Source organism: Lonchura striata, chromosome 3, assembly GCF_050655825.1.
Source record: "Lonchura striata isolate lonStrDom1 chromosome 3, ASM5065582v1, whole genome shotgun sequence".
NCBI lineage: Eukaryota > Metazoa > Chordata > Aves > Passeriformes > Estrildidae > Lonchura > Lonchura striata.
Window position 1 is genome coordinate 68,454,781 of NC_140705.1, and position 20,170 is coordinate 68,474,950.

The 20,170-nt window shown below is 37.8% G+C and overlaps 1 protein-coding gene across 7 annotated transcripts in view; it reads right to left on the reverse strand.

Moving 5' to 3' along the window:
- The window catches only part of MTR (5-methyltetrahydrofolate-homocysteine methyltransferase), a 51,147-nt gene that overhangs the window by 15,618 nt on the left and 15,359 nt on the right, over positions 1-20,170 (reverse strand). For 5 of the 7 annotated variants that reach the window (XM_021527074.4, XM_021527073.4, XM_085576774.1 and 2 more), the window contains 14 exons: positions 16,557-16,657; positions 16,144-16,205; positions 15,315-15,382; positions 14,071-14,147; positions 12,867-12,979; positions 11,348-11,488; positions 10,536-10,721; positions 9,776-9,955; positions 8,625-8,741; positions 8,386-8,526; positions 5,934-6,023; positions 5,156-5,308; positions 4,497-4,604; positions 1,794-1,894 (listed from right to left, as the gene is read on the reverse strand). In XM_021527074.4, the coding sequence (XP_021382749.1) occupies positions 1,794-1,894; positions 4,497-4,604; positions 5,156-5,308; positions 5,934-6,023; positions 8,386-8,526; positions 8,625-8,741; positions 9,776-9,955; positions 10,536-10,721; positions 11,348-11,488; positions 12,867-12,979; positions 14,071-14,147; positions 15,315-15,382; positions 16,144-16,205; positions 16,557-16,657 (1,638 nt within the window). The remainder of the gene's footprint in view (positions 1-1,793; positions 1,895-4,496; positions 4,605-5,155; positions 5,309-5,933; positions 6,024-8,385; positions 8,527-8,624; positions 8,742-9,775; positions 9,956-10,535; positions 10,722-11,347; positions 11,489-12,866; positions 12,980-14,070; positions 14,148-15,314; positions 15,383-16,143; positions 16,206-16,556; positions 16,658-20,170) is intronic. The other 2 variants (XM_085576773.1, XM_085576776.1) reach the window with 2 other exon arrangements.

The following is a 20,170-nucleotide window of genomic DNA, read 5'->3' on the forward strand; positions in this document are numbered from 1 at the left end:
GAAATACCTGTGGGTCTGGTAAATATTTCCAGTAAGATTTCCAGATGGCATAATAGTTGAGAAAATTTAAGTGTAAAAGGAGCTTTTTCTTTAAAATCCATTTTTGTGGTTGTACTAATTCTGGCTGAGATGAGTTAGTTTTCTTCACAGCAGCTGGTATGGTGCTGTGTTTTAGATCTGTGGCCAAAACAGTACTGCAAATTAAAGTTTAACTATTGATGAGCAATGCTTTCACAGCATTAAGGCCTTTTTTGTTTCTTACTCTACCCCCACAAGAAATAGACTGTGAGTAGACACAACTAGGCAGATGACCCAAACTAACCAAAGAAATAATCCATGGCACATGAAGTCAAGCTCATCAATCAAAAGGGAGAGTAAGGGGCTAAGCAGAGGTTAGCCATATTTTGCTCAGAACTGGCTAGGCACCCATCTGTCCATAGGAGGCGACAAGGGGATTGCCTTTGCATCACTTGCTTTTTTTCTTTTTCTCTTCTTCCACTTGGCCTTCAGTCATTACTTCTCTCCACCCACCATTTTTCTTGCTTTTATCCTCCACTCACAATTTTTCTTGCTTTCTTTCTTCCCTTCCTCTTTTCCAATCTCATTGAGGTTGGCTGGGTGGAAATGAATGAATGGCTGTGTGGTGCTGAGCCACCTACCAGGCTACCCATAGTAGTAGCATTTCTGAAGGCATCTGGATAGTACAAAAATGTTCTGTGGACATCATATCTTACATCAGGAATATAAGATGATTCACTTCAAGCTTGTTTGCCTTATTAAAGCATACATTTTATGAAACATGACATTGAACTTCCCTATTAACCCAAGGAATTGCCGAGGCTTTTATTTTCTCAAGTAAACCACCCCAGCCTGATGATTTCATTCAGCCTCACTCATACTCATGGTAACAGAGAACACTATGGCTTCCTTTCAGTAAGTCTAAATAAAGCTCAAGAAAGCCTGAATCCAATCAACAGAACTTCAAGAGGAAATTAAATGGAATATATTGCATATATGCAGCACTGCTACTGACTTCTGTGTTTTGAAATAAAGGGATAATTTAGGCTCTTTTTAAAGCAAATGACAACCCAAATTCAAAACTAAACTAAAGGAATGAATAGTAAGACAGAGTTCCAAAACCAATTCAGCTTTGCAACAATATCTGACAGACCCTTGAAAAGAACACTTATGGAAACATGACCATTCATTCCAAAACTGTGGCCAAGCCTTCTGCACATACAAGGGCCATGGAAGGGCCATGGTTCTAACTTTTGAATTTCAGAAACAGAATGGGAGTCTCACCTCTTACTTAAGAAAACATACCTCAGCGAGTTTTTAAAACCTCATAGTTCAAACAACGTGAAAATCACACTACGAGATTCATTTGAATCTTACAAGACTACTTTTTCCCAATGCAACCCATATATAGTATTACCTGCTGCAACTGTCATATCAGATTTCTTCAGACATTATAAAAACATAACTTATTATATTAACTGATATAAAACAAAAAATTGATATTCTCATCTATATTCCAAGTGATGTCAAACTACAGAATCATCTCAGATGTCAATTTGTTAGGAAAACCAGTATTCAAGGAGAATACAGTACTCTCTCTTGCCTCCCCATTTAGCAATAGCTGCTATGATCTGTGTTCCCAATCACAACTTGGGGAACAAAGGACAATTCCCAAGAAATACCCAGCTCTGTTACCACCACAGCTGCAGCTACAGAGAGGTACTAATTACTGACCCTTCTACAGGTGTGTTCCCAGCTACCTGATGTCTCTTTACCTGAAGTTGTTGCAGCCCAGAACAACTCCCACAATGTTCTTGCCGATATCATGTACGTCTCCCTTCACAGTTGCCAATACTATTGTACCCTGGTAAGGATCCTGGAAGTTTAAGAAGTAGCAAGAGTTAAATTATTCAAAAGCCTTGGTATGTTTGAACATATCCTTCGACAGTGCAATCCTAATCCATGACACAGACTTCTATTATAGCACTGTAAAGCATAGTACTTATAATACAGTAAGTACTGAAAACCATCTTAAAATATCTAGGTAATAGAAACTTGCACATTAATTATTCTTACAAAATGCCTGGATGCTATTCCAAAATCTGTGTTTGTAAAAAAGAAAAAAAAAATAGCAGATAAAACCACTTGAGATCTGGATAGCATTTTTTGCAGTGTGATAACTGAACTCCTAAAGTACTTTGGCTTCAAATATACACCCTGCCAATAAAGAGATTAAATACACAGAACAAAAGGGTAGGAATACTTATAATAATACATCTGTTTGTGCATCAAGATCAATCTTTTGCTACAATGCTGAGAAAAATGGGATATTAGCAAACTCAGAAGAGAAATGAGAGGAATTTCTTAGAAAAAGCAGAAGAGGCTCATTTTTATGCAACACAAACAACAGAGTTTTCAGTGCAGTGATCAGGCTACTTCAGACTACCCAAGCTGAACAAACAGGCTGAAGAACTTGAAGAAAGGAAGCTGTTCTGTCACAAGCAGGTCCAAGGCTAGATGGCATTCAGCCTAACGAAGGGTGCTGCCAGCAGCACAACAGTGGAACTTCCCACAGCAGTTCTCCACCAGGAGAACAGGGCTTGGCAATACCTTTTTAGTTGTATAATCACTGCCATCATTTGGAACAGCTCCAGGCTGTAACAGTACTATGTCTGAGTTGCTGTACAATCAGATGCCAGTAAGCAACTACATAAATTGCACAGAATTTAAATAAAGTGGAAACCTGAGCATATTCTATGTGAAACTACAAAATATTTTTCCAGACAGTATCTCATCTCCTTCACACATGGCAGAACTGGATGACAGAATCCTTCTATGGAGCATATTTTATTTCTGGACACATAGAGTAGCTCTCTATTTCATGAACCTACATTGCTTTTGTAGTTGCAATATTATGGGTTAAAAAATCTTGTTATATTACCAAGAGTGACATTAGTATTTTCCTGTGATCCTAACACATTTGTTGAATAAAATCCCTGGATCTCCACCAATGTTGCCGTTTACTAAAATCTAATATCTTCCTAGTGCTTCTGTTTTACAGAAAATCAGAGAATATAGAAAGCAAAATGGTGGTCTGGAAGTCAGACATCTCAGTACATCAACAGAAAATTTTGCAGCTGAAAATATACTGCTGGAATGCAAGAGAAAAAAGGGGAATGAGATTAATCAAGGACTGACAGAAGAACAAAATATGCTGGCCCACATTAGGTATCACACCTAATCATACCTAATAATTATTGAAGATTTAAGTAGTGATTGATACAAAAAAAAAAAATTGGATTTTCACATAAGAAGGAAAATCTTTGCTGGGTAGCAAACAACATGGGCAACAGCACATATTACTTTAAATAAACCCTATTTAAGGCACACTTATTTCAATTGTCTAAAGCAAGGAGGTCCTCAAGTTCTGGGCATACATCCAAAGGCCTTCTTTTTTTTTTTTAATCTTTGATAGAGATCCAGAGCCACAGCTATTTATCCTCTAATGTAACTATCAACGCTTTGCACTTCCTGGCAGTCTGTGACTAAAACTGTCCTGGAAGGTACAGTGGCCTGGGTAACATCAGACAGATCAGTTATCAGAGTCTGCAAATCTTTTTCTTTCAAGCCAACATACTTTGGGAATAGATGCAGCTGTTTTATCTCTCTCATTGATTCTCTATACAGTGGCATGTCTTTTTAAAAGGAAGGAACTACATCCCTTGTCCAGCAGAAGGTAGAGAAAGCAGCATGACAGAAGCCCTGCCTTTTTCTCCTGCTCTCCTCAACCACACAGAACATATAAATCACTTGCTTAGAGTGTTTGCTACATCTTTTAGAACTTCTCAAATTCCACTTCACTTCTTTTTAGCCAGAGAACTAAGTGCCAGAGGGTTCACAGAAGATCCTAATCCACTGCTTAAGGAATCAATGGGGCAGCAATTTTAAACAACTTCAAACAGCATCAGAACAAAACAGAGGTTGCCAAATACCAGCACTGCTGTCTGAATTAAAAGAGAACAGTTGGACAGTCACCCAACAGATACACAGCAAATACATTGTAAGAAGATTTCAAGCAAAGTATTACGAGTCATTAAAAATTTTAAAGAAGAATTAGAGAGTTAACCCAGGGCAGAAGTATTAGAAAAAAGTAGCAAAATCTGCCATAAAGTTAGAATGAATAACACCAAAATTAAGTGCCTGTAAAAATACAAGAAATTAATAACATTGGCATAAAGGGCCTACAAAGACTCATTGGCATAGTTCAGAAAACTTTATGAGCTTAGGCACACACCAAGCAGTGTTCCACAAAATCTGCACTTCAAGAATTTCAAACCTACTTCAATTATGCTGAGATTGTCAGTTTCCATGTGACTGCATCAACTCGCCAGTGTAATAAGTATAAATAGCAATAAATAATTCTTATATTTGTCATAGTATTCTATGAAAGAACTATAGCACAAAGGACTGTATCTTGCCTCTTCTTCTGTGCTGCCTTGCTTGGCTCTCCTTTCCTCTCTTTCTTTTTCCATATAGGGAATAAGGTGGCCAACTGCTTTCTTCATAACTCGAGCAGATTTTATCACCTGAACAGATAAAGGTGGGGTCAGAATAAACAGTAACAACAAGGTATTGAAATAACCTCAGTTTTCTTTAGCTTCCTCATTCAGGCAATAAATGAAACTTCATTTGCAGCCCCCAGGTGGCAGTTTTCAGATCTCTGTGACAGCAGGCTGCTGGCCTTACTGGGTTAAGGCTCTACACACACTTTCTTCCAAAATGCAGCCTCCCAGACCAATCCCACCAAAACCAAAAGCTACAGACAGGCCCAGACTTGGAAGGTGCTAAACACAGCAAATTTTATTTGGGCTTTTCTCCCCTCTTGTGCTTTTTCATGGGCTAAGATGAAACTACATTTCAAATAAAGCAAAAACACTCAGGAAGAACAGCAACAAACATAATCACACACAACGAAAGTCAAGTTTCAAAGTAAAATAAGAAAATGGCTGCTTCTCAGCAGTACCTGAATTTTTGCAATTCCTATCTGAGAAAACAGCCAGTATAGAATGTTTTGGTTACATTTTACAATGCCAGTTTTTGTAAAATAGGAAAATATATGACATTATTTTCTCATTACCTGAGGCAGAAACATCTTTCCAGCACCAAAAAGATCACCAACAATTTTCATGCCATTCATCAAAGGCCCTTCAATTACATTTAGAGGTCTAGGATATTTTTCTTGTTTTAATCTTGCTTCTTCTGTATCTGCAATGACATACTTCTCAATGCCCTGAGAAGGGAAAAAAAAAAAAGAGAAGCTTTTATCCTGCTAGAAATACAACTTTTCTTTAGTTGTCTTCTCCCCAGAAAAAGCCCACTGTGAAAGTACAATATCTACAAATAGATATTGTAGATACTGATGATCTTTAAAAATACCTCAAATAGGTATTGAAAAAAGTCTTTCTTAGGAACCAAAACACTGCTAGTCTTAGGCAGATAGTTACTCACAGCACGTCCCCAGTATTAACCGATTTGTTCATTTTTCTTAACTATGTCACCAGAAAAACCCAACACACAAAGAATGCTTTCACAGTGCAGGTGCCCCTCAGTGCAGTACTACTGAAGCCCTAGGAAGTAAAAGGAGTGTGTTCTGAAGCAAAAGCAGTATGTTTCTACCAACACTAGTGGAATAAAATATTAAGGGTCAAAGACTTCGGCTTCTGAAGCTTAAAGACAAACCTCTACAGTTTTCTCTGTTATTGAAATTAAATAGATCAGTTTCCTTTATTATTCATTGTTAACTAATAGTTTGTAAAAAAAATGGCAGCTGAAGAACCTTTAAAGGCCCTTAAGGTCTGAGCTGAGCTCATGGCTCTGAGGGCTGATGGGTAGGACAGTTTTCCACACAGATTCACCTTTATGAGAGCATATTCCAGCCTTTCCTCCACAGAGCTTTCACGCCACTCATCAGTCTGTACAACTTTTTTTCCTCCTTGGGCATGATTCTGAAAAGAAAAGACATCCATAGGAGCTTGCATACATAAGTACAATTATGGACATCACATTCAGAAAAACGAGGATATTTCCAAGTAGTGACTCATAAAATAATTTTAAACTATTCAAAAGGTTTATTTAAACATGCAAATCACGTTGCAAACACCTGTGATGCCATATAGGCACTCAAGAAGTCTACATCCCAAAAGGTACACACCTCAATGAAAATCTAAACAAAATATTTTTTTTTAAAAAAGAGAGAGCAGTTTGACAAATTTTATGCTCATAAAAATGATGACATGACTAATCCTAAGGGATTTACTTCTGGGAACATATTTTGAATTGATTCCTGGCCCAAACATTACATTTAATTTTAAAATTCTAATTAATTTGGCACTAATTCAGTTTCTGCTGGAATAGGTTATGTTACTCCATATCACAGACGTGTTTTCAACCAGTCAGCCTACAAAACTATTGCTTGTCACACACATAGACTGCCCCAAACTACCACGTATCCTCTTTGTCTCACACTCATACTCTCCTTGGCTAGGAACACAGAGGCCAAAAGGGCTTCATAGTGCAAGAAAGTTCACAAGCACCCACCCCAGGAAGGCTTGTGGAAGAGCACTTATGCAACACGCTTCAGGCAAATAAATTCTTTTTCTTACTCAGTTATTAGACATAATCTGACATCTCTCAGACTTTGTGAACTTCCTATACTTTTGAGTGCTCATCAGCAAGTTTTTAAAGATAAAGCCATTGAAACAAGACCTCACTCATGGGAACAGAAAACAGAACTAGCTTTCATTGATTTTTAAACAAATATTAGCTAACTTCACGGCTTCTTGTTTCCTAACTTTATTCCCCTCATATGTCTACATTGTAAAAGGGAATGAAAGAAGGAATAAAATGTTGTCTGGAGACAACACAGAGTTATATTAATTCTTAGTTATATTAAAAACCTGACCGGACATGTCCCTGAGTAACCTGACCTTGGCTGGCCCCTGATTTGAGTAGGAGACTTGTAGTAGATGATCTCCAGAAGTATCTATTCACCTCAGGAATCACCTTATGTGAATCACTGAAATGATACCCAGAGCTCTTCAACCTCTAGCCAGAAAGTTTAACAAGAAAACCACTCCAGCCTAAAAATAACCCATGCACTGTAAGGTGGACATGGAGGAACAAAAGTGCTTAAGAATGTCTGCAGTTATGTACATCATGGAAAATGATTTTTAATCTCAAACTTCAAATGAACACAGATTCCATAAATCTGCAAAGATTAAGTTCCTCTTTTTTGCCACTAGAATATTTAACTCCCTTAGTAAAACTACCATCACAAATAAAAGCAGATTTTCCAACATTGGCTTCCCAAACTTACAGACCTAGGACTCATCATTCATTTCTACTTTTAAGGCCCCATTTAAATTCACATTCATCCTTCTGCAGAAAAACTCTCCTTTATTTTTCTGCCTCTTTATGCAATCTTGAATACGACAGTGGTGCAAATCAGCTTAAACAGACAAGATCACTTGTCCCAGTAACTTGCTTGGACACCAAGAACATCATCTAGAATAGCCTAAGCACAAGGGATAAAGAGAGTCTTCCTGTAGTAGTTTTTAACATGTTGCCACTGTTACTATAAAACATGTACCACCACAGGGCAAAATACAAGCCAAGGGAAGCTCTGCACAGAAATACTACCTCCAGGAAATACAAAATAGGCATGCAAATATTCTTGTGCACTTGAATCTAAGAGCCACCTAACCTAGAGAGATTTTTGCTGTTTCTCCCATTCAGAACAGAATTTCACCAGTTACTTTACAAACAATTGTAAACTTTGTCCTTTATCAGTATCACTAAAACATCTCAAAAACACTAAATAGGTGATCCTCAATCTTGACACGTTACATGAATTGGAAGTCTCTGCACAGCCACAAATCACAAGCAACTATTTCAACTTGTTTATATGCTCCAAGCAAACCATTAAAACAAAAACCAAGTTTCTGTTGGTTTGTGAAGATTTTCTTTGGGGGAAAGTTTGTTTGGGTTTTTTGCTTCTTATTTTTTGAGGGTTTGGTTTTTTTTCTTTAGAGAATGTCTATGCAGCCTGATCTCCTGAAGCATATGAAGAACTCTGGCACAGGTTCTTTCTTCCATGGCATGAAACTGGAGAGGTTTGATCTATCACAGATTACTGATTTTATTCTGTGTTAATAACTGATCCACTTTGTAGTATCATCAGTAAATTCCTACACCCACAGTTATACTGACACATGCGGTTTATAGGCTGTTTTACCTATCACTTGCAGGGCGGTGGTGAGGCTCAGGTGCTAAGCTAACTACTGTTCAAAGCTTAAAACAGAAAGTTACCTGAGCATAATGTAAAAGTTTCTCTGTCGCATCAGGATCTTTATTCCAGATTAGATTCTCACACAGCTGTAGCAATTCCTTGTGGATATCATCATACACAGGCAGATTCCCAGCATTCACAATTCCCATGTCCATGCCATACTGGAAAAAACCATACAGAATCCTCCAGACAAGGCTGTCAGACACAGCAATGCACATCTGCCAAGTACAAACATATGGAAGCCAAAAGCACATCATACCTTAATTGCGTGGTAAAGGAACACTCCATGCATTGCTTCTCGAATGGCATCCATTCCTCGAAAGGAGAAGGACAGATTGGAAAGACCTCCACTTATCCTGGCTCCTGGCAGTGTTTCCTATAGGATTTGCACACAGATTTTCAGAAAAGTGCTTTCCAAAAGGGAAATGTAAGTAAAGCATTCAGCTCATAAAACAGCTGGCCCCTGAGCTCAGTTCATTTGCTATGTACCCTTTCTCTTTTCCCTGTCCCAGATCCTTCTAGTTACTCAAATTCATAAAAATCAATTCAAATCTGCAGGAAAATTTACAAGTAAAGGAAAGATCCAGTATCTAGTGTGTGACAATACCAGTATTACCAGAATAGCACCTGTGACAATACCAGTATTGTCACAGGTGCTATTCTGAACACATCAGTTCTCCCACTGCAGCATTCAATATTTTCTCCATGCAAACCTACTTTTGGCTCTTCCTGTCCCCGCTCCCTTGCAAACAGGAGCAGTCAGTCTGCCGGCCTGCATGTCTCAGGAGCAGGCTGCAGCTGAGCAGCTAAACTCAAGGGTGCAGCCTCACTTCCAAGAGCCCTGTGGTAACAAACAGTCTGTGGGGTGTTCAGCCCCAGACTGCTACTGACAGAGCATCTCCACATCTATCAGAATATCCTGTGAAACACAACGGTGCAGTTTTTACACCTGCGGTGTATGCAGATGATGTTCCTCACTTCTATACTTCTTTACACATATTTTGGCTACATAAAAAGTCAGGCTGCTGAAGAAATGCCTTCTACAGAAACCTTTTTACTAAAAAAAAATAAAACCAACACTTTTTGCACACCTTTAAAAAGGTCCTTTTAGCTTTCACAAAAATGTGATCATTACCTCATTTAATGAGGATAGCATATTTACAGCAGAGAAAATGGACTGAAATATATTTATAGAACTATCTGCAGTTGTTCTACTGAAAATACAGCAATATTGGGGAGTGTCTGGACTTCAGAAGAGTAGTCCTTCTCACTAGGCTAGAAGATTTTTCAGCAGTGTTTTATTGTTATTGTTGTTGTATGAAGGGAGGTGGGGTGTTTTTTCTGTTTTATGGGGGTTTAGGTTTTTAAGTAACCTCAGCAATATACTTGAAAAATAACCTTACAACTCACTTTTATGGTTTTAGTAGCATTGATAAAATTTATGGCGTAAAGGTTATGTTCTTCCATTCCAGTTCCTATGGTCAAAATATTAGGGTCAAATATTATATCATTTGGATTGAAGTGCACTTTTCCCACAAGGAGATGATAAGCTCTGGAACAGATTGCAATCTTGGTTTCTGTTTCTGTTGCCTAGTGAAGAAAAAGAATTCTGACATGAAACTTATAGACCACACAAAAAATAAACTCTCCAGAAAACATTTACAGCTCCAATGACTCAAGACTGAGAATATGAACATCACAAATATAAGAATTATACATACGAAAAATGTATTTAAAATATCACCACCCCTACACCTGGGGTTTTCACTCAGCTTATAAAAAGCAATCTCACTGCCCAATGTTTCATCATCCTATGCAAAGCTTAATATGTGATTTTTGACATAACTAAATTTATTCACAAAGATTTCACTCTCATTAGAAACAGTTTCTGAACTAAAAAATGCCTTTTATGAAGGAACAGTTCAGCATGTCTGAATAGCAACAGACTCTCTTGAACTAACAGAGTTCCACTTAGATCAATACATGGATTCTTCAAACATTTGAGCAGCATAAGAAATACTTACAGATCAGGGTCAAAACTACTGCTAAGGTTACATAGAACTTCTCTAAATCAACTGTGTCAAAGAAACAAAACAACTTTGTCTTGACAAAGAAGAAAAAAGCCTTACACTTCAAAAGAAAAACACCTCTCCTTTAAAGTGACACTCACCTGCCCCACTTCATCAAAAGCCATAACAACCACAGCTGCTCCATATAATTTAATTTTCCTCGCTTTCTCCAGAAAGTCTTCCTCACCTTCCTTTAGACTGATGCTGTTTACAATGCATTTCCCTTGGCAACATTTCAAACCTGCTTCAATCACTGAAAAGTTTGAGGAGTCTATGCATAATGGCACCTGCAAATAATAGAGAAGTAAGCCAGGAGAACACACATAAGTTATGAATTGCATATGTGCTGTTTGTCCATTTGGACATAAACATGCACACAACATTAATCAGCATTTATGAATAAATGTTTCCACATGATAGTCAGATATTCACTTTGCTTTAAATGCAAAACTCAAATGAAAATTTATTTCAAGAGCTTCCGTGGCAGCTCCATCATATATCATAGAGATCTCTACTTCTCCCTGTGTTTCTGATTTAGATACTTATTTTCAGAGAAAGTACATTGCAGAACTATTTTTTAAAGCCATCCTCTATCCATAGCAACTTTAAGTTTTGTGGAAAGCAATACTATTATGCACTGCCAACATATACATTATGGCTTATAACTGCTCCAGAATGAACCTGCATTCAGCTTTTCCAACCAGTGAAAAGGACTGGCATACATTTATGTGAAAACAGACATAAAAACCTCTGTTTCATCCAAAGGCATTCCTTATTACAGTGTCACTTCCTCTCAGGGGACAACTACATCTGCCTAAGTACATAAACTAGTTATGAAATGAAACAGTATCAATATCTTCTGCATGCAATTTACAAGTTAGTAACATGTCCTTTATTGTGACTCAATTACAACCTTTGCAATATCAGGTTCTGAAGAAATCAAGTTACAAAATCTGGTCATTGCAGTGGGGCCATCCAACATCCCATCATCCATATTTATGTCAAGAATCTGGGCCCCCATCTCAACTTGCAATTTGGCTACACTCAGGGCTTCCTAAAGAAGAAAGTCAAAAACCAAAACAACATTGAGATGAAAAAAATCCTAGTTATTTTCAGGATAACATTTAACTTTTCCAAACCAAGCATGCAGTCAAAATTTTAAAATTTTGTAAGACATCCTATAAGAAAATAAGGACATGGTCTGTAATGTACAACAATGCAAAACAGTTGCTAATATGGAACAACCTATAATGAATTTGTTTACAGAACACAACATCAGACCTGATGTGCTGGTAGCATCACTGACTGTAGAAAGTTGGTTCATATGTTTATTTGAATAATTTCAGATTTGCATGGTAACAAGAACTTGTGACTGCACAAGATGACAGGAAAATACAGTCTCTGTGATGGTATGAAAAAAGGGCCTTGCATCACAAGCTCTGGTGTTTTGTAACAGGATACTTAATTTTTAAAGGCTGTTCAACACTTTTCAAAGATGCAGAATAATCACAAGTGCTAAGAAGGAAAATTAAAGCTTTTCCCCCAGCCTACATAAATATCTGAACACCCCTGTCTATTCACTATCTCTTTTCTGGCAGAGTCCCCAACAACCTGTGTTTAAAGTCTCTTGATTTAACAGGCCTAACCTGCTTCATGACTTCCAGGAGTCTAAAAGTCAGACTTCCAAAAATAGCAACTAAGACTTTCATTCTGATTTGACGTAAGGTCCGAGTATACTCTGGGGCAGAGTCTCAGCTCTCAAGAAAAGTCACTCTGCTATTTGTTTCAATGTTACAGCACCAATTCACACCAGTGAAAAAATGAGTCTTCCAGGCTCTTCATTTCTGCCTTGCAGTAGTTTCAAGAAAGTAATTACCTTCTAAGCATCTTTTTCTGTACCAATGCTCACATAGCATGTTGGAGGCAGAGATCAAAGTAGATAGCAATTAGAGGTAATCATAATGCTGAGCAGAATTGGGTAAGTGAGGAAGGGTAGAGGGAGGAAGAACTGCACAGTGCCACGATCTATCCCAAGTCAAATGTACCTCATAACTTGAAAGAGGGGATTACACCCATCTTCTTTCCCCTCTTCTCTGTAAACCAGCCCCTAGATGCAGCACAGACCAGGACATTTTCTAAACCATTACCAGCTGTATAACTAAATTAAAAATTAAAAATTTCCTGTAACACTTGTCAAAAAAAAAAAAAAAGTCCTTGTAAACCCCTTCTCACTAAGTTATTAGTAGCTGGCAAGCAGAGAAACAAAGAACAGTGAAAAAATAAATCCTCCACATTTTCTTACTCTTGTAACTGGTGTAGAATAGTGCTTTGTGCCAGCAAAACGAACAGTAATAGTATAATGGAGCAATAGAAAATCAGAGCATCAGCTATAAAGATTATTGTTCATATGAGATAATTGTTAATATGTATACTTCATAGTTGCCTGCCATGATGAGTTTAGCAAACTTCCGTGATCCTGCAACATTGCAGCGTTCACCAATATTAACGAAGTTGGTGTATGGCCCAATCCTGAATGGCTCCAGACCTTAAAAAAAAATATTTTTTAACATATTTGTTAAAACAGAAAAGAAAAAAACTGCATAAGAAAGACAAAATCTCTTTTCTGAACTGTAAAATAAAGGTCTCTCTCTCTATGAATAGTGATTTCTCAGCACATCAGTGCTCTAATGAGTAAGTAGCAGAGCAATGCAATGAAACAACTGCCAATACATCCACCAAATCTTTCTGTTCTTCCTCAATGACAGTCAATAATTTACTTGATGCACAAAAAATAACAACCAACTTTTCCAATACAGAAGTTAAGTTATAATTCTTTGGGCATCTGTGTGTATGTCCTCTCAACTTTAAACTATTTTACGTCATGCAGCCCACTGAACTGACTGACCAAAAAGGGCAGCTCATAACAACAGACCTTAGTCCAGAGAAACAAGGCCAGTTGGGCCCTTGGGTAGCAGGAAATGCAGAGGCAAACAAACTCTACAGCATAACCAAATAAGCTAAGATATGACATCACAGGCCAACCATGATATATTTTATTTATGCTAAACTCCTTTGACCTGAGGTTAAAACACCAGACTGAAAAGATGGTACTGTTTTACTCAGATACACGGCTCAAAGGTTTGAAAGAATGCCCAAAGTGTGGAACATGCAAATCTAGACTTTGTTAAAACAAAACACTGGATGTATTGCTGGAACACAGTCCCAGTGCAACTGAATCAGCATCTGAGGTGAGACAGGGCAGCCCTCACACAGCTGGTGTACAAAGATCTCATCCCAGCTCTGCCAATAACTGTAGCCAAATTACCTGGTCTCTCTGTGCTTGACCCTCTCTGTTGTAAAGTGAAGACAAAGATACTCAATTCACCATTACAACACATCTGAGACTTGCAGAGTAAATATGCTGGCTTGATTATATTATACAAGATGGGAGCAAAAAATGTTCTACTACTCCTTTAGCCAAAGCAGTAAGACTTAGATGTGGTTACACATCCATAAGCTTGCTGAAGTCAGACAGAACCAGACATTCACAGCATTGCCCTGATCTGCAGAAAACAGCCAATAAATTTATAAAGAAAACTTTCATTAGTAATGAAATTAAACTGCTACACACTTTACCTGACAGCAGCATGTATCCTTCAGAGAGAGAAGGTGGAACACGAGGCTTACAGAATTTCACAGCTTCAGCAATTTTTCTGAGTTACAGAAATAAGAAAGTGAAGTTTTCAATTAAAATTAAATTACTCCAGACAAAACTCAAAGAGCATATATACCAGACATATAGCTACATTTCCAATTTAGCCCTGTAGAGACAAGATGGTAGTTTACTTTGAGGCCAAGGGCAAAAACATACTCCCAGAAGATTCTTACATAGCTATTTACAGGAAATATACAATGCTGAAGGTTATTAAGCTGCAGAATGAGATACAGTTGGATACTTGAAGGATTTCAGAATCCATCCTCAACCACACTGACTTTTACCATATTCATAACTTGCTGAGCTGAGCAACTGCTAATGACTGAAATATCAAAACCAACCAACCAAAAAAAAGCCCACAAAGCTCCAAGCAAACACAAAAAATAAACCCAAACAAACAAAAATAAACAAAACCCCAAAAACAAAACAAACAAACCCAAACAAACGATCACCCCCCACAAAAACAAAAAACCGAAGAGACAAACATTGTTCTGTACTGAGACACATTTTTCAGATGCCAGAATGACTCATGCTGTTCACATTCACTTTCTCTTGACACTATTCAGGACTGACACACACTGCCCTCTACATGTTTACATGTCACCTCTCCCAGTTTATATCAGGATAAAAATTAATCACAACAGCCTTTTCTTTTTCGAATTTAAGTGAAAAAAGGAGGGTTTCCCACTGACCTACTTGCAGTGACAAAGACATCAAATGCTCCTTCTGACTAGCCAGGAGGACCAGTATCAGTTGTACAGCACTCACAGAACTTCTGTTTAAGAATTTCCCCAACAAATACACACACACATCCCTTCCTTCCATCTACTACCAAAGGAAACCTTTTGGCTAGGATTGCAAATAAAGAGAAAGAAGATACAGTACAATAAAGGAGAGAATGGGAAGTCTATTCATCAATAAAGAGGAAGAAGCAATTCCAGAACAATTTTAGATGACAAAACCAAAGAGGCTTAATCCTTGTCTGAACCACACCTCAACTAATTTTTCATGATATGCACAAGTTGTTCCCACTTCATATATTGCTGATATTGGCATTCAAGTGATCCACCTTTTCAGGAAACTCTAACACAAGCCATGGAATACTGCGCCACAGAACCAGCACTTAAATTTACTTTGCAGTCCAAAGCTATAGCAAATGAAGTACCTGATATGTGCTGGTGTGGTACCACAGCAACCTCCAACTATGTTGACCAAACCATCCATAGCAAAATTCTGTAAGAGGAAGGAATATTTTGTTCAGAGTTATTAAAGCTATGTTATATAAACATTTATTTTATTTGTACATATAAATTTTTAATGTATATATATTTTTTATTTGGTTTTCTCCACATGTGAAGCAATTCAGGGAGCTCAGAAAAAAAACCACTAAATTAAAAAAAACAATTTTCACTATATTGTCTCTTTAGGATTTGTTTTGAGATTGGATTCCCAAAGCTAAACAGCAATTTCAACAGGTAATTTCAAGAGATTACATTTGAAACTGGCCTATTTTATACTGTGTTCTTGCTGACACACTGCAGCTTCAGACACACAGTTCTGTCTTGCACAAATCCAGTGGCATGGGGTAGGACACCCAGCACTGTAACACCCTCAGCATCAGCAGTTCCTGTACACTCAAGTCTGTAAAACTGCGCCAAGTTCATAAACACCACTCGGCTTTTTGAACAATTCCCAAATGTAACAGTAAGAACACAGGAGTGCAATGAGTAACATGCACAGATCAAGTGGCAGGAAACCTTAACTTAGTACATAAAAGTAATTAAGGTTTTCAGTTTCCTAAGTAGTTTTCCTAGTGTGATACTTCAAATCGCTATCTTTCAGCAAATTGCCTTTAAACAATCCAAATTACAAATATAGCTATCTGAAGGGGAAAAAAAATCCAACCTCAGTATTGTAACAAGTATGCAAAGGATGCAAGCAGAGTTCTTGTCTATTAGTACATCAGATGTGACATAATATGAAGTATTTTATACCTCTATATGCTTGGCAGTCACTTCTGGAGTTTCATCATAGCCACCAAATGTATTGGGAAGACCTTAAAACATAATTTTTTTTTTAGTATTACAATTTGTTTAAAGTCCAAAAGAACAGAACTAAATTCCATAAAAGGCACATTTAAAACGGCAACAATTGTACGAGGACTAAAATTCCTCATCACTCTTGCAATCACTACTCAGCAGATTATTAATTATGCAAAAAAACATTCTGGATTCATGGTTACAGAGCTAACAACAGCTATTTTCAGGAGTTTAAAAGATTCTTACTTTCTTTTTAATAGTAAAAACAATCATCTTTTTAAGCTACTTCAACTCTTTAATTGCTAATGAGATGGAACAGGTTAGCTACATTTCATGTGCCAAGCATAGGAACATGGGCACCAACACACCTGCGTTGGGGTAACAGATGATGTAGGCGGTTGTACATTTTCCAATTGTTTCAATGAATGGACGCATTTCAACTGCCCCTAAAGCACAATTTAAGCCAATACTGGAAAATAAATTTTCAAAAATTATGTTGAAGTCAAAACACCTTTTACACACAGAACAGATCAATGTTAGTGCCGGCAACCGCTAACTCCCACAATCATCTAAAACAAAACCAACCTGATCTCCAATTTCTTTAATCATCAATACAGCATGACTGTGCAAAAGGAGAACTCTCAGGTGGAAGAAAAGCACGAGAGGGAAGGGGGCTGAGCTGAACTGAACTGGGAACAATAAATCAAGATTTCATTTCAAAATCCAGGAGGAAAGTGGCAGCATTTTGACAGCAATTGGAGCAACACGACGGCTGTTTTCTAGGTAAGAGAGAGAACAAGTGGAATGAGAATGGCAGATGGAAAGGAGTCTTGTGCTACAGGAAAAAGTATGAAAAAAGGTTGGAAAAGCAAGACCTGCATCAAGCTGCTAACTCATAATTTTCTTTACAAATTATAAATTATGTTAACTTTGGAAGAGAGCAAGTGCCTCCCCAAGAAGCCTCATGGCAACACTAAACTTGGGCTACTGAATCTGCTACATCTTATTAACCAAGACAGCTCTACAGCAGAATAATTTCTACATGAATAACTTTCTAAACAATTTTACCAGTATATGAGATCTAATCATATTTTCTTTCATTTAGTAATAGATACATAAATGAGACTTGCACTCAAAATATCTCCATTTGTATTAAATACAGAAATTTCTCTTACATAAACTATGTAAGATATTTTTTACATGTTTCCTGATCTTTCTGCACCATTCTAGAAACCCCCTTGTGAGCACTGCAGAACTGGGAAGGTGTTCATAGAGCTGCTGGAAGAGGAAGACATAAAAAAGCTTTCTCTTTTCCTGGAATAACAGTCTCAGAGAGGATGCAAGCTAACCCACTGAAACAAGGATGCGTTAACAGACACGTCTCCCAGCTGACTGAGCTCCACAGGCAGCTGAGCTAATTAAGTATCTGTATGCCCACTTAGTTTCACCGAGGTCAAAAGCAGAAAAGCCATGCACAGGATGGGGAGCATAAAATGGTTTTTGAATTTTCTCCTGTTTCCAAGGAGCAGGCAGGGCATTGGTAACTTCATATGTTGTAGCAATAAATGCTTGCACTCAGATTTACTTGTTTGACAGAATGAAAAATTGTTGAAATCTGAGGGGCTCACAGCAAAATCCAAACCAGGGATCTTGAATATCACAGTCACAGATCAAGATCAAATAACACACAAGCCCCTTTTTCCAGTAATTTAGGGACGAGACAGTGAAAGTTTGGTTGATTTTTTGTTTTGTTTTGGTGTTTGAGGGAGGAGGGTATATGTTATTTTAAACAGTAACTGTTACTTCAAAGTGCATTCTCTAATACATCTTATACTAGCGAGAAAAATTTGAAATTAACCTTTTTTTTTCTCATTTCAAGATTTGGTGTTTACATATCTTTAAATCCATTATACAGATCCCCTGGGTACAAAGAGCAAGTCCAAGGAATACACAATTCATTACAGCAATGAGGTTCTGGAATTTATTTCAAAGTGTGGGTTCCCTCACACACAAGGTCTTCAAAGCAAAGCAAGTCAAGAACAGTTAGCAAGACTGCCTTTATCAAATGCAGACAGATGCAGCATATTTCCTACTCTTAAGTCACTCCATTTACAAGCTTCCATCTCATACTCCCCACATTCCACACTGCCTGAATTATTACCCATTACAGGGATTGCTGACAAGTTTATTCATGAGCATGACACAATCCAAGCATTACTTGTCTCAGAACTGTACCAAAGACATGCACATTCATTCAGAAACAAAAAGGAGCTTCTGTGGCCAGTACCCTCTTCTCACAGCAGCCAAAATCATGCGAGAAAACATTTGAGAAAAGAAAACTGTTAATTATGCCTTAAAAGCCAAAAGACTTGAGACAGATAGCTGATATTCTTTCACTGCTACCCTAGTGTAATAACCATCACACACCCATGTTAAGCATAACCTCCCTCTCTTGCTCATTTCTCCACAGCAGTCATACAAAAACTCCTGTAAAAGACAAGGCTGTAGAGCATCCTTGGGACCAGAACAAAATCCACATTATGGCCCAAAACTCAGTCTATGCCTTCTCAATGCTGCCACAGTAGAAACAATCATAGGATCTGAAACACATCTGAGCATCTTTCATGGCAAGCAGCTTGACACATATCTTGCAGCATTTACTAAGTACAGTTCATGAGTTTCTCTGTTACCACTTCCATCATCCAGACACAAAGCACACTTTTAAAGGTGGGGTCCAAACCAAACTGAATTAAGGAATGACACATGACTCTAATCAGGGCATAAAAAACCCAAAGAGAAACACATGAACATGTCTAACACGATTCCTAGGACACTACCATTAATCAGCTTTCTCACAACCCCAAAGCCACTCAGCACCAATTTGGCCATAAAAGCAACATTAAATGCAATCTGTTCCAAACACTAAAATACCCTTCTGCTACAGTGCTGTATAGTAGCCTTTTCACAAATGAGAAACAGGCCCTAAACATTGAGACTCAAAAGACAGCTTTTATGAAATATGCCTTAATAAATTCTCTAGTGCCCTTCTCTCTTCTTCAGAAGCAAGAAAGTTAGAGAAAAATTATCTGAGACAGACTCATGCCAAATATGGATCACAAGGCCGTGATGCTGAGAGAAGAAGTCAACTACCACCCTGTTCCAAGAGGCTCCATATGTTACTTCTGGAACACCGTCTGGTCTGGGAAAGTGGAGCCTCAAGGGCAGTCAGCAAAACTGTGAATGCAGTCTTCTGCTTCTGCATCACTGAGATGACAGATTGCGTGGTTTAGCTGAAATTTTGTTGTAAAAACAAACAATGGCTCATCATAATGTTCATGGTGTGCACTACTAACAGTGAACTAAATGCTTTCAATAAGAATATTCTAAGAAAAAGACATCTATTTCTGGTGTAAGCTTTTGAGTGAAGAGAGCCAACCTGAGAGTGAAAAAAGGCAAAGAGAAGACAAGGAGGCAGAACAGGGTAAAGAAACACAAGAATAGATAACCAGGGGAAGGTATTAAAATTAATATGCAAAACCTTGCATAATGACCAAATCTGACACATTATCCATTTGCACAGATCTTAACCTCATATTTATTTGAGCTTTTCTGTCTGGATAGAAAAGAATTAAAGTGAATGGAAGCATCAGGAGCTCTCAAAACAACCATGCACATCCTTGAGAAAATCACTCATGGCACATTTTTCTAAAGTTCAGCAAAAAGGACACTGCAGTAGTAGCTTATGCTTTGTTCTTTCGAGACAACATAAAACACTCTCAGATGGCAGTGCTTCAGTTTAAGAGATACAAGTCCTGTCTGTACCAGGGATTGGCTCCTTGCACAACACAAGACAGTAGGAGATGGCAAACTACAGTCTCAGATTTTGACCTAATTGTGATTTCAGTGTAAACACAATGCCCCAGACTATTTAAAGCAATGAATTGAAAATTCAGCTTTCTTTGGAAACAATTTCTGTTGAGGG